The sequence below is a fragment of the Mauremys mutica genome, chromosome 11 (genome assembly GCF_020497125.1).
Source record: "Mauremys mutica isolate MM-2020 ecotype Southern chromosome 11, ASM2049712v1, whole genome shotgun sequence".
Taxonomy (NCBI): domain Eukaryota; kingdom Metazoa; phylum Chordata; order Testudines; family Geoemydidae; genus Mauremys; species Mauremys mutica.
In genome coordinates, this window is record NC_059082.1 from 55,132,878 (window position 1) to 55,147,714 (window position 14,837).

The following is a 14,837-nucleotide window of genomic DNA, read 5'->3' on the forward strand; positions in this document are numbered from 1 at the left end:
GCAATGTAAGCCTAGGGATAGTGGAACTTGAGTTAGCAGACCTGTGTCAGGGAACCCTGGGCTTGAGTGTCTACATTGCATTTTAACCCTAGGTTAAGAATTTTCTGACCCATGCTCAAACCTTGGGTTCTGGTGTCCACACTGCAATGCACAGACCTGAATCAAAGTAAAGGTATCCTGAAGTGTCTAGTGCCCCCCACCTCCACCCTATGTCGACACTCTAGCCTTAGGAACTTGGTGCACTGTGTGAAAACTCTTCTGCCCACCCTGTTTCCTAATGGTGGTGGTGCTATTGATGGGACTCAGCACGTACGCCACATAATTAGCTCCTTTGGTGGCTGTCTCAGTAGAATGACTGCAATTTGAGAAGGCTTTATACCAGGGATCAGGGCCGGCTTTAGCAAGTGCATGGCCTGATTCCTGGGGGATTGGCTTGTACTCACCGGGCGGCGCTCCGAGTCTTCGGCAGCACTTCCGATTGCCGGCCGGGGGATGGCCGCTGCGGGGGGGCCGCTGCGGGGCTTGCCACGCTGCTGCCGGAGCTTTGCCGCGGTCATCGTGGGGCCGGCCGGAGACCCCGGAGCGGACTGCCGCCGGGGTGAGTTTAAAAAATAAATAAATAAAAAGGCGCCTTAGACGCGGGGCCCAATTCCGGGGAATCAGCCTAAAGCCAGCCCTGCCAGGGATTGGTAACTTTTGGCACGCGTACCGCCAGGGAGAGTCCCTGGCAGGCCAGGCCGGTTTGTTTACCTGCCGCATCCGCAGGTTCAGCCGATCACAGCTCCCACTGGCAGCAGGTTGCTGCTCCAGGCCAATGGGGGCTGTGGGAAGCTGCAGCCAGGACATTCCTCAGCCCGCGCTGCTTCCTGCAGCCCCCATTGGCCTGGAGTGGTGAACTGCGGCCAGTGGCAGCTGCGATTGGCCGAACCTGCGGAAGCGGCAGGTAAACAAACCGGCCCGGCCCACCAGGGGCTTTCCCTGACAGGCTGCATGCCAAAGGTTGCTGATCCCTGCTTTATACTGAACTATCATCTAATCTGAGAATTGGGCTCGCCAGCTCTAGGTTGAGTCACATTGGCAGGAAAATGCCCATGTGCACCTGTTAAGAGAAGAATTAGGAAATGTATTTAAATGAAACTTTGCGATGCTTAATTTTTAAAATGGGATTTTCTGTGAAGGTGTTCTTGTTTGTTTGCTTATTTATTTGTTTTATTTTTGTCTGTTTTGAAGTTTGACATATAATGAAGGTATCAGAGGAAAAACACACACCCCCTCCCAGCCTGGCCACAGCCAAGCAGTGAAGTGCACCCCAGGGCTTTGGGTGCAGTGTGTTTTTTGTAATGCTTTTTGCACAGAGATAATGGGAAATTCTGGGGCTGTTTCCATGTTAAACTTATATTACTGGACTTGCTTCTGCTGAGAACTAGTGTCTGGCACAAAGAAAAAGCACAGCTCTAAAAACTACTAACAAAGTTATTGGACTTTGGTCTCTGGCTCTGAGAATTGAGAATGAACGTTCTTGTGTTCCTGTTCGTACACTTATCACTGCAAATCTCTCTGCTGTACTGGTGTACAACACTGATTTTAAATTTAAAAAAAAAAAATCGCCAAAAATTTCAAACGTTTAAAAGTGTAATCTTTGGTATAAAATTTAAAACCATGGATGCTCAGCCATAGGCTAGTGGAAGCCGTAAGTTCCTTGTACGGCTGAAAGTCAGGCCACTTAGGGCTCTGAATATAGTTAGGTAGCTAATTTTAGGCACCCACTTTTTATAGTTGCTCCTGGCAATAGACTTCCCCTTCTGCTCTGCACTAGCACCCTCAGCAGAGCAGCCTGCAAACCACCAGTTCCCATTGGTCAAAAACCTGGCAACTAGCCAGCAGTCAGGTGATTAGTGTGACTCCTCTTTCACCCTGGTTGAGTAAATTTAAGTTCTTTTTCTAATTTGGTTCTCTTCCACTCTGAAATGTTTTAGAGCAAATGATCAATTCCCAAAGGGGAGCCCTCGATTGGCAGAGGTAGTGCTCCATAGATGCCATTTTATTTTGTGTTATCTAGAAGTGAGACTTTGGCAAAGACTTTACAACTTTATTCCTAGTGTGTTGTGGTTTTGAAAATCCAGGGGAAGTGGGACACTGCCTGCCCTTATCCAAGCCTCTTGAGGTTGATTAACTGCCTCTTTCTTGGCATGTGCAGTGCTTAGCTTGGTCAGTTTTAATAACTTTGAGTGTGCTTTGAACACAGCTTGTCAGAGAAATAATTTTCAAAAAGGTTCTATATTTAAATTATGTAATGTATTTTAAAAAAAAACCCAAAACTTAAAAATGCAATCCAGAAAGAACTGAGGTTTTTGGGATGACCTCTGTGGTTCTGAATCCAGATAGTCCTGCAGCTAGAGACAGTGTTTTAGGGCTCCGTGTCCTGAATTGATTTTCAGGTTCTGTTTTAGGAACTGTTTAATGTAAATGCTGATGTCAACTGGTGTGGATGGGATATCAGCTTTTTTTTTTTTTTTAAGTGGCCTCAACCAGCACACTCATGTCATGAGAAATGGCTTTTTGAGCAGACATGTTTATAATACAGAGGGTGGGGTGTCTTACCCATGTGTGCTTGTACTTGGGTGGTGGAGGAAGTAGTGAATGCCATAAAGATGAGGAGTAAATATGTCAGCATCTAAAAACAAGAACAAAAATCTGTTTGAGTGAAGTTGGTTGCCCCAAACTCCCTGCTTGCTGTGTGTCCTGCTTTCCAGGGGTATTAAATAAAAGGTACTTAATGCTGCTTTCCAGCCAAACACTGTGATCAAACTTCATTATCGTTCCTGAAGTGCATATTCTCTCCACTTCAATTCTGTTCTCTTGGATTAGCTTAAAAGTTTAGTTTTAGATGCTGTGGTTTCCTAGAATGAAGGAACTATTTAACAACAACTTTCATGATTTCTTGTGATGAGCAGGTCAATGGGAAACAACAAACCACCTAGGTGGAACCTATGGAATCAGTGTTGTGGTGACATGTTGCTCTGTAATGCCTTATGTGTAGTAAGGGAACGTCCCTCCCTCTTTATCGTGCAGTAAAATTATGATGGAAACGTTGGGCCCAATTCATCATTGCCCTGTGTGCCATCCAGTCCCACCATACCTCTCCCGGGAACACCCCCCACAGGGCCTCTGCATCACCTTTAAAGGAGATCCTCCCTCCCTCCCCGGTGCATTGGTGTGGGGTCAGGGCCAGCTGGAGGAGGGAGGGAGTGTGGTTGGGGCATTCTTATGATTCTGTGACCATGCAATAGCCTATAAGAGACAAATTTAAAGCAGGCCTCATGGCAGGGGTGGGCCAACTTTTTGGCTCGAGGGCCATATCTGTGTATGGAAATTGTTTGGGGGGCCATGAATGCTCACAAAACTGGGGGTTGGGGTGCAGGGGGTGTGTGGGCTCCAGCTGGGGGTGCAGTCTCTGGGGTGGGGCCAGAAATGAGGAGTTGGGGTAGGGAGGTGGGGTGCATGTGTGTTTGGGCTCTGGCTGGGGTGTGGGCACTGGGTTGGGGATGGGGGATGTGGGCACTGGGCTGGGACCGAGGGGTTCAGAGGGCAGGAGGGGGATCAGGGCTGGGGCAGGGGGTTGGGGCACGGGAGGGTGTCAGGGGTGCAGGGTCTGGGCGGCGCTTACCTCAGCAGCTCCCAGAAGCAGTGGCATGTTCCACCTCCATCTCCTATGTGGAGGTGCGGCTAAGCGGCTCTGCACGCTGCCTCATCTGCAGGCACCACCCCTGCAGCTCCCATTGGCCATGGTTCCTGGCCAACAGAAGACCTCTTGAAATGTAAAGAAAGGATTAAATGAAATGCAGCTAGATAAACACTATAAAATTGGCAGCCTGCATCACCCATAGATCTCACAATGCATTATTTAAGAGGTAGCATTAGCTATTTACACAAGAGGATGCACTGGAACGTGGTTTATTCAACCAATGTCTCAGGCTTCCAGCACATCACCCATTGGGAGCTGTGGGAGCGGTGCTCGGGGTGGGGGCAGTGTGCGGAGCCCCCTGGCTGCCCCTACGTGTAGCAGCCAGAGGGAGGACATGCTGCTGCTTTCGGGAGCCGTGTGGAGCGGGGCAAGCCCCCAACCCCGCTCTCCGGCTGGAGCACCGGAGTGGGACAAGCCCCTGATCTTGCTCCCTGGCGGGAGCTCAAGAGCCAAATTAAAACCTCTGGAGGGCCAGATGCGGCCCCCGGGCCATAGTTTGCCCACCCCTGCCTTGTGGGCAGCTGGGGAGCAGGGTCTGGGGCTTGTCCCACTTCAGCGCTCCAGCCGGGCGCACCAGTTCAGGTCCACGCAGCTTGGACCTGCTTCAGCCATGGGCGCTGTAGCTCGGCCCTGCTCCAGGGGACAGGCTCTGGGGCCGCACCATGCAGCTCCTGGAAGCAGCTGCATGGCCCCACTCCGGCACTCTAGCAGGGTCGGGGGCTCCTCCACACATAGGAGCCAGAGAAGGGACATGCCACTGCTTCCGGGAGCCGCTTGAGGTAAGCATCACTTGGAGCCTGCACTTGTGAGCTGCTCCCCACGCCCCAGCCCTCTACCCCATGCCTGATCCCCCTCCTTCTCTCCAAATCCCTCGATCCCAGCACCTTCCTGCACCCCAAACTCCTCATCCCCAGCCCCACCCCAGAACCCGCACCCCCAACCAGAGCCCCAACTCCAATTTTGTGAGCATTCATGGCCTGCCATACAATTTCTATTCCCCGATGTGGCCCTCAGGCCAAAAAGTTTGCCCACCCCTGGACTAGAGTCAAATTGGTCCCTGGCAGCTGCTGAAAGGAGGGAGGTGCAGTCTCTCTTCTCTTGTTCTGGCATCAGCACGGGTGAATCTGGCCCATTGCTTTTACTCGAGAGAGGCAGCAAATGCTGTATTTATTTCATTTTTTATTTATTTTTTTATTTAAGTCTTTGTACTACAGGGGTGGTGCGATTGCACATCAACAACTGGCTTGAAGTGAGTTTCTGTCTGCCTCATAAAATCCATTATGTTGCAACAAGCTTTATACCTCCTGAAGCGATTGAAAGAAGCCTGAAAGCTATTAGGTAAATATACCCCATTCTTCAGTGCCCGAATGTTCTTGTGCCTCTCTAACACTAACACTTAACTTCTCTCCCTTTGTTCTGATTGACCCAAACGTTTTACAGCCTTACTGAGAAATGTTACAGAAAATAATAAAGATTGACTTTTTTCGTTGTGCTCCTAGTTCCTGGAAATGGACTGTGTGTCTTTGTGATGTGAAAATTAGAGCCCATTTTGGTTCTCTAAATGGTGATAATGAGCTGAAACCAAGCTCTGTGCCACAGCCTGTTCTCTTGTGCCTAGATTTCCCCCCTCCCAGGTATTTGTGGCACTGTTATTGACTGACCACACTCGGTGACAATGCTGATTTTTTTAAAGTAATGCAGCAGCCAGCGTCTGCATTATTTACAATTGGAAGATCTTGTCTTAGAGGTTATTGCAAGATATTCCCCATTCAAAGTGCCATCCTCAAAAGCAAACACTTAATTTTAAACCATATTCGTGTTGAAGTGATTTCTTGTCCATATCACAGTTCCATGAAGTATCTAAATTCGGAAGGATTGGGATTTCCTGTAGGCTTTATTTTTTGGGGGTGGGGATCCCATTTTTGTTTCCCGCTGTTCTATGGATGCTTAGCTGCAAAAGTCACCTGCTGTGTTACTTTCATTTAGTGCCCAGTTCTGATCAGCAGTTCACAGTGAGAGGTGTGTGCATTTCATCCCTGCTCCCTTGGGACCACAATCTGTCCACCTGTCTGGCTAGCTTTTAGGCTTTCCAAATGGTGATAGAGGCTTAAGACTCCTTTTGACAGAAGGCAGCTTGTCTTGACGTAAGCAAGAATGAACTAACTGTGAACATAGTCCTTAGCTATAGCTATCATAGTATCAGATCTATTTTGCCAGTAGCTCAACCACATGCTCCAGCTCTGTGCCATAGTGAGGGGTAGCTCATCCTTCAAGAAAGAGAAGTAATTACAGATGACAGTGTTCTTTCTACAGGCCTTACCATGCCTTATTACTACTGAATGATGAGAAATCGTTGCTTAATGAGCTCCCATTGGACTGTTCCCCGGCCCTGGTGAGAGTGATTAAAACTACCTCTGCTGTGAAGAATCTGCAGCAGCTGGCTCAGGATGCTGATCTGGCATTACTACAGGTACAAGGAGCTGACAGTTTTAATTTAAGCTGTTTCAATTCGCTAGGCATTTTCCTTCTTAGTGTATGTGGTGTTTCTATAGAATCCTTTATATGTGCATAGAATGCTCAAAGGGCTAATGTCTTAGGCTTCAGCCCCTCCTGGTGGAGGGAGAAGTTGGTCAGCCCTTGTGCTGTAGCCGATTCAGAATGAACTTTAACTTGGTCTCTAGTAATTCGATCCCCTACACTTTGTTACATTGCTCTTTACTTTGTAAGTATACATTTTAAATGTTGGTGCAACCTAACCTGCCCAGTCACGGAATATCTGTTACTGTTGCACCTGGGTCTGCTAATTCACAGTGCTGGATTTGGGTTTCCTCCTTCTTGAGAAAACAGAAATGCTTCTTGCTGCTTCAACATTGTGTAGTTATTCAACCATCTTTTACATGTTGAATAATAATAATGTGCTAAGTCCCAAACACCACAATCGGATTGGGCTCCATTGTACAAGGTGCTGTACAGACACACAATAAATCAGTCCTTGCTCCCAAAGATCTGACTGTCTAAAAGTAAAATGGTAAGATGGGCAAATAAGTGGGCTGGGGGTGAGGGGCAGGGAGCAGGGGAGACAGTAGAACGGGATCAGTTCAGCAACAGTCAGTTCAGTTTAGTGTCTGGACCATGGTTTGGTGGTCGCCTGGGTTTCCACCCTGTGGGAAATGTCCGCTTATTCTTATGTTGTGCTGCTGGGAGGAGAGAATGTCTTAGCCCTGAAACAGGGGTTGCAACAGTACAAAAATGACAGAGTTTATAAGATAGAAACTGAAAAATGTCTACCTGTCTGAGAGGCTGAATTTCTAATGTGTATCATGTTTTCCTGCTTATCCAACCTTCAGGGAATCTGGCTTCACAAGAATTGCCAGGCTCAATCAGACCTGTGGTGCATATAGTCCAGTATCCTGTCGCTGACAGCAGCCAGACCAGATAGAATCATAGAAATGTCCAACTGGAAGGGACCTCAAGTCCCACCCTCCTGCTGAGGCAGAATATGTAGACCATCCCTGTCTCACCTGCTGCCCTTATTGTGACAGGTTGGGTCACAGAAACCCCCTTGGGAGCTGCCAACTGATGTGCCAAGACTACTTCTGCCCCTGCTTTCCCTGCCAGATCGGGATCCCAGCACCCTTTCTTGCTGAGTCAGACACACCCATCTGCTCCAACACAGACCCAGGGTCTGAACCACGTGTCCCAAAGCTGCAGACTTAACTGAAAGCAACTTACAGAAGTGTTCTTGTCTTTAACACTCAGATGCCCAACTCCCAGTGGGGTCTAAACCCCAAATAAATCTATTTTACCCTGTATAAAGCTTCTACAGGGTAAACTCATAAATTGTTTGCCCTCTATAACACTGATAGAGAGATGCACAGCTGTTTGCCCCCCCCCCCCAGGTATTAATACATACTCTGGGTTAATTAAGTAAAAAGTGATTTTATTAAATACAGAAAGTGGGATTTAAGTGGTTCCAAGTAGTAGCAGACAGAACAAAATGAATTACCAAGCAAAATAAAATAAAACACGCAAGTCTGAGTCTAGTACAATAATAAAACTGAATACAGATTAAAATCTCACCCTCAGATGTTTCAATAAGTTTCTTTCACAGACTGGACGTCTTCCTACTTTGGGCACAATCCTTTCCCCTGGTATGGCCCTTGTTCCAGCTCAGGTGAATTTCTTATGATGGCCCTCCCCTCTTTGTTCTGTTCCACCCACTTACTATATCTTTTGCATAAGGCAGGAATCCTTTGTCCCTCTCTGGGTTCCCACCCCCTCCTTCTCAATGGAAAAGCACAAGGTTAAAGATGGATTCCAGTTCAGATGACTTGATCATATGTCATTGTGGGTAATGAAGTCTTACTTGCCAGCACACAGATATACAGGAAGACTTATAGGTAAAACAGAGCCATCTGCAGTCAATTATCCTGGTTGATGGGAGCCATCAAGATTCCAAACCACCATTAATGGCCCACACTTTGCATAATTACAATAGGTCCTCAGAGTTATATTTCATATTTCTAGTTTCAGATACAAGAGTGATACATTTATACAAATAGGATGACCACACTCAGTAGATTATAAGCTTTGTAATGATACCTTACAAGAGATCTTTTGCATGAAGCATATTTCAGTTACATTGTATTCAAGCTCATTAGCATATTTTCATAAAATCATATAGAGTGCAACGTCACACTTATATTACCCAAAGTCCATTTTCTAGACCTCAAGAGCCAGGAACCCCCGGTCCCCCTGTTGAGCTCATTAGCTTGTTAACTTGATAGCTTTGTCTGCTGTACGTGTAAATGTATTTTCATTGTTCTTTGCCAGTTATCAGGCTAGTCAGACAGGTAAATACACATTCCTTTGCCTAGGGCAGGCTGGCTTTATGCACTCCCTCCCAAGTACGTTTTAAGAATACATTTCCAGCACACGCATATGACTCTTTGTACATAATCTGTATGTACATCACAAAGTAATTTTTGGGACCAGCATGTCACCAATTTACATATGATACATGACACCTTTTAGATGCATATTATGACAAAAGTATGTTGAGGGGTAATGAGTGTGTCAGGTCTGATATGAGTTAAATATGGTGGGCTCTCTGCCAGTTAGCACTGAGAGGCTCCTAGGGTCATACTTCCCCTCTTACAGTGCTGCAGGATCGTCAGCCACAGGCTGAACTGTAGGCAGGGGATCAGAATCCTCTTTCCTGGACAGATCATCTACCACTATATTTTTTCCCTTTTAATGTGCACAATTTCCATGTATTCTTGGAGCATCATACTCCGCAGCAGCAGTTTGGAATTGGTGCCCTTAGTTCTGTGTAACCAAACTGTTGGAGAGTGGTCAGTTAGAACCCTGAATTTTTTGTTAGAAAAAGGGCCTTAAGTGCATGATAACCCATACAATGGTATACCACTCTTTTCTATGACAGAGTAATTCTGTTTGGTGGGTGCCAATTTTTTTACTCAAGAAAGCAGTGGGCTGCTTTTTGCTACTTTCCCCTGACTGCATTAGAACTGAATCTAAACCAATGTCTGATGCATTCACGCGCATTTTGTCAAAATCTGGACTGGCCACAACAGGCTTTTCTGACAAGATTTTCTTTATCAAAACTCTCTTGACAAGCTTTTGTCCACACCACTCTGTCGTCTTGCAGAAGTTTGTGATAGTGGACATAATGTCGTCAAACTCCTACGTACATTGGCAGTAATAGTTAATTATGCCTATGAAAGATTGGATCTGCTTTTTGGTCTGGGGCTAATAGCTTCTACTTTCAAGGGATCAGGAGAGATTTGGCCACCATCTTACACAGTGTCCCAAATAAGGAACATTTTCTGCTCCTATTTTACATTTAAAAGCCTCACAGTAAGACTTGGATCTCTGAGTTAGTGTCTCTTGTGAAGTGACCAAGAGTAGCTGAACATTGCTATATTATCATGTGAAGTCTTGTAATCTATTTAGCACTTGGTTGACAAGCCTCTGAAAAGTGGCTCCTGCATTAATTAATCCAAAAGATAACATTTTGAACTCATGAAGTTCAAACCCTTAGCAGTAATAAAAGTAGATTTCTTCTATGTGTCATTGTCCAAAGGAATCTGCCAATACCCTTTTACCACATCAGTTGTGCTAAGAGATACTTTTGGCAAAGCAAAATATACCATTTTATCAATTCTGGGCATAGGATAGGCATCAGAAACTGACAGTATGAAGTTTTCCATAATCAACACAAAACCTTAGTCTTATTTGTCTTGGGAACCAACACAGGAGATGCCCAGGAACTGTCAGACTCTTTAATTACTCCCATATCCTGAATACTCTGTGTTGCTTTATGGATTTGCTTGTGCACTTTCCCAGTGGTTCAGTATGCCCTGCTAGGTGCATGATGGGGATCCACAGTGTCAGTCTTGTGGACCATTTTATGAGTAGTCATTGACATGTTAGAAAATACCTGCTTGTATTTTTGCAGCCAAGATTTCTACCCTCTCTGTCTGTTAGCTCTTTGCATATCTTAGTGCTTTCAAGTGATGAGTCATTAGGGCATTCTGCCACTAGGTCAATGGAGGTGCTGACAAAGGAGGTGCTGTTGTCGTCATGAATAGGTCGGAATATGAACAAGAGGCTGCTAGGCAGCTCTCCAACACCACATTCTACAAGCCATTAACCTCTGATCCCACTGAGGGTTACCAAAAGAATCTACACCATCTACTCAAGAAACTGCCTGAAAAAGCACAAGAGCAAATCTGCACAGACACACCCCTAGAACCCTGAGCAGGGGTATTCTATCTGCTACCCAAGATCCATAAACCTGGAAATCCTGGACACCCCATCATCTCAGGCATTGGCACCCTGACAGTGGGATTGTCTGGCTATGTAGACTCCCTCCTCAGGCCCTACGGTACCAGCACTCCCAGCTATCTTCGAGACACAACTGACTTCCTGAGGAAACTACAATCCATTGGTGATCTTCCAGAAAACACCATCCTGGCCACTATGGATGTAGAAGCCCTCTACACCAACATTCCACAAAAGATGGACTACAAGCCATCAGAAACCATATCCCCGAGAATGTCACAGCAAACCTTGTGGCTGAACTTTGTCCTTACCCATAACTATTTCACATTTGAGGACAACATACACCTACAAATCGGCGGCACTGCTATGGGTACCCGCATGGCCCCATAGTATGCCAACATTTTTATGGCTGACTTAGAACAACGCTTCCTCAGCTGTCGTCCCCTTACACCCCTGCTCTACTTGCGCTACATTGATGACGACATCATCTGGACCCATGGAAAAGAAGCCCTTGAGGAATTCTACCATGATTTCAATAATTTCCACCCCACCATCAACCTCAGCCTGGACCAGTCCACACAAGAGATCCACTTCCTGGACACTACAGTGCTAATAAGCGATTGCCACATAAACACCACCCTATACCGGAAACCTACGGACCGCTATACTTGCCTACATGCCTCCAGCTTTCATCCAGACCACACCACTCGATCCATTGTCTATAGCCAAGCTCTACGATACAATCACATTTGCTCCAAACCCTCAGACAGAGACAAACACCTACAAGTTCTCTATCAAGCATTTTTACAACTACAATACCCACCTGCTGAAATGAAGAAACAGATTGACAGAGCCAGAAGAGTACCCAGAAGTCACCTACTACAGGACAGACCCAACAAAGAAAGTAATAGAACGCCACTAGCCCTCACCTTCAGCCCCCAACTAAAACCTCTCCAGCGCATCGTCAAGGATCTACAACCTATCCTGAAGGACGATCCATCACTTTCACAGATCTTGGGAGACAGGCCAGTCCTTGCTTACAGACAACCCCCAAACCTGAAGCAAATACTCACCAGCAACCACATACCACACAACAAAAACACTAACCCAGGAACCTATCCTTGTAGCAAAGCCCGTTGCCAACTCTGTTCACATATCTATTCAGGAGATACCATCATAGGACCTAATCACATCAGCCACACCGTCAGGAGCTCGTTCACCTGCACATCTACCAATGTGATATATGCCATCATGTGCCAGCAATGCCCCTCTGCCATGTACATTGGCCAAACTGGACAGTCTCTACGTAAAAGAATAAATGGACACAAATCAGATGTCAAGAATTAAAACATTCAAAAATCAGTTGGAGAACACTTAAATCTCCCTGGCTACTTGATTACAGACCTAAAAGTCGCAATATTACAACAAACAAAACTTCAGAAACAGACTTCAACAAGAGACTGCTGAATTGGAATTAATTTGCAAATTGGACACCATCAAACTAGGCTTGAATAAAGACTGGGAATGGATGGGCCATTACACAAAGTAAAACTATTTCCCCATGTTTGTTCCCCCTCCCCCCAGTTCCTTACATCTCCTTGTCAATTGCTGGAAATGAGCCATTTTCATTACCACTACAAACAGTTCTTTTTCTCTCCTGCTGCTAATAGCTCACCTTAACTGATCACTCTCCTTAGTGTGTGTATGGTAACACCCATTGTTTCATGGTGTGTGTGTGTGTGTATATACCTACTATATTTTCCACTACATGCATCCGATGAAGTGGGGCTGTAGCCCACGAAAGCTTATGCTCAAATAAATTGGTTAGTCTCTAAGGTGCCACAAGTACTCCTGTTCTTTGTGTAGATCAATGAAATGTGTCTCAGACTCCCTTTCATCACAACAAAGCATATTCACAATTGCTTCTGTATTGTGATAGATTTTAAGTCTATTCACATGCACTGTCTGTGGGCAGCCTTGCTGTGAGGTCTTTTACACTGTACGTGACTTAATTTTCTCTCTCCACAACCCATAAGGGCCCTCCCATGAGTTTTGCATTTTGTTCCCTTTTTACAGAGAACAGTTTTAGTAGTATTACCAACCCTGCACCTCAAAACAGCACAACTTCAAGCATTCTTATCATACTATGCTGTTTGTGTGGTCTGGCTATCCATGAGGTTAGTTTGAACCACGTCCAGCATGTCTTCTAACTCCTTTCTGAACTTTTGTAGATATTCAATCGCTGAGTCTCCTTCTGGTTCAGTACACTTCTCCCAGAAGGGCCTGATAAGATCTAGGTGTTCTGTCACTTTTCTCTTAGACAGGAGATGAAATAGGGAAAACCCTGCAGACTCTTGGGGCACCTCCTTAAAGACAAATAACGTGGTAATTTTTCATCCCAAGCCCCTTGCCCTTTTGTTTGTATATATTCCCAGCATAGATTTCAGTGTTTCTATGAACCATTCAACCAAACAGTTTTGTCTCTGGGTGATATGGGGTAGCCTTCAGCTGTTTTAAATCAAACATCCTCCACAATGCACTGAATAGCTGGGATGTGAGATTTTACCCACAATCTGACAAAATCTCCTTAGGAAAACCTACTTGGCTGAAAATAGCGAAATGGGCTTTTGCCACTATATCAACCTCTAAGTTAAAGCAACTGCTTCTGGCTACCTAGTGGCATAATCCATTTTCAGCAAAATGTTTTCCCCTTTGGGTTGGCTGGGGCAAAGTGCTCATGATATTTGTTAGCACCCGAAGAAATGCCTCCTTGATTACAAGTGAGGGTTGCAGGGGAGCTTTGTAAAACCATACTGGCCTCTTCTGATCCTGGCACAAGTCACAAGACCTGCAATAGTCTCTCACCTCATTCTGAATATCTGGTCAATAAAAATTCCTTCTTATCTTTTCATAAGTCCTTTAAGTCCCCAAGTGACCAGCAAAAGGACAATCATGGGCTAACATAATTATGTTTAACAGGCACAAGTTGCTTGTAAGGCTTCTCAGAGCCAGTACAGGTGCTTCCCTGTACACTCTTCCCTCTTCTTCAAAAAACCCTTCCCCATTTCCGCTAGCTGGACTCCCCCTGGAGATTATTCTGCTTGTGCTTTCTAAGGATGGGTCTGCTCTCTGTTCTGCTGCAAATGCCTGCCATAGCTTTGGGAGCGGCTCTTCCTTCCTTGTCCCTGGAGACACACTGCTTCCCTCTTTAAGCTGGGGTTAGGGTAACCAGATGTCCCAATTTTTATAGGGACAATCCTGATTTTTTGGTGCTTTTTCTTATATAGACCCCAATTGCCCCCACCTCCTGTCCTGATTTTTCACACTTGCTATCTGGTCATCCTAGCTGGGGTGGGATGTTCCCTCATCCTTTAGCTGTTTCTCTGTCTTCACCGTTCCCTCCTGGGATCACAGAGCAATATTTCTGTCTAGGATGGGTACCATATTTAACAGCCTTGGACATAGTAATACAGCATTACCTGCATGAACTCCTGCTGGAATGCAGTCCAGCATGCTAACTTTTAAAATGCCTACTATACCTTCCCATTCCAAGTGCACTTCTGCTAAAGGCACAGTGGTTTTAAATGTTCCAAAGGCCAAGAGTTCTACGCTTTCCCCATGCAGCATGCCAGTCTCCCTGACCTGAGAGATCTGGGCACCCAGGCTCTCTCCATTATAGGCATTCTTTGCCATTCACTTTGGCAACCTTAATAAAGTCAGTAGCAACCGCCCATAGATCAGACTATAGAAAAGTCATCAGGAACTCCTCCGGTACCTCTGTGGGTCTTGTGTTTACAATTGTTGTATTCTAAGGAGTGGGTCTGGGCCCTTTGTTTAGGGCATTTGTCCCTCGGGTGTTCAGTGGAATTACATATGGAACATCATCTTGGACTGTCTTCCTGTGAAAGGAGTCTGTGAATGCAATTACCAGGAAGGGGTTGATTCGGGGGAGATGAGAGCCTGGGCTCCCAACCACCCTCCCTTTTCCCAGGGATAAACCAAGCTTCCATCCTTACACTAGGCTTCTGCCTCCTTCTGTGTCTTTTGTTCACTAGATACTCTGGCTTGTACATAGAAATCAGACAGATTGGCTGCTTTCTAGGCAGACCCTAAAGTTTTATCCCAAATGGCTTCTTCGGTCTTCTCAGAGCACATGCCCAGGAAATGTTCTGTGCAAAGAGGTGAAATAACTGGTCATAATCTTCAACCCCTCTGCCCGTTTTTCTCATGAAATCTCACATCTTCTCTGTGACTAATTTTATCACCTTTTTTGAGGTTTCTAAACCTT

The 14,837-nt window shown here is 45.7% G+C and overlaps 1 protein-coding gene across 4 annotated transcripts in view; it reads left to right on the plus strand.

Moving 5' to 3' along the window:
- Positions 1-14,837, plus strand: part of NPRL3 (NPR3 like, GATOR1 complex subunit) — a 115,432-nt gene that overhangs the window by 32,749 nt on the left and 67,846 nt on the right. For all 4 annotated transcript variants that reach the window (XM_044978988.1, XM_044978984.1, XM_044978986.1 and 1 more), the window contains 2 exons: positions 4,946-5,083; positions 6,059-6,215. In XM_044978988.1, coding sequence (XP_044834923.1) covers positions 4,946-5,083; positions 6,059-6,215 — 295 coding nt within the window. The remainder of the gene's footprint in view (positions 1-4,945; positions 5,084-6,058; positions 6,216-14,837) is intronic.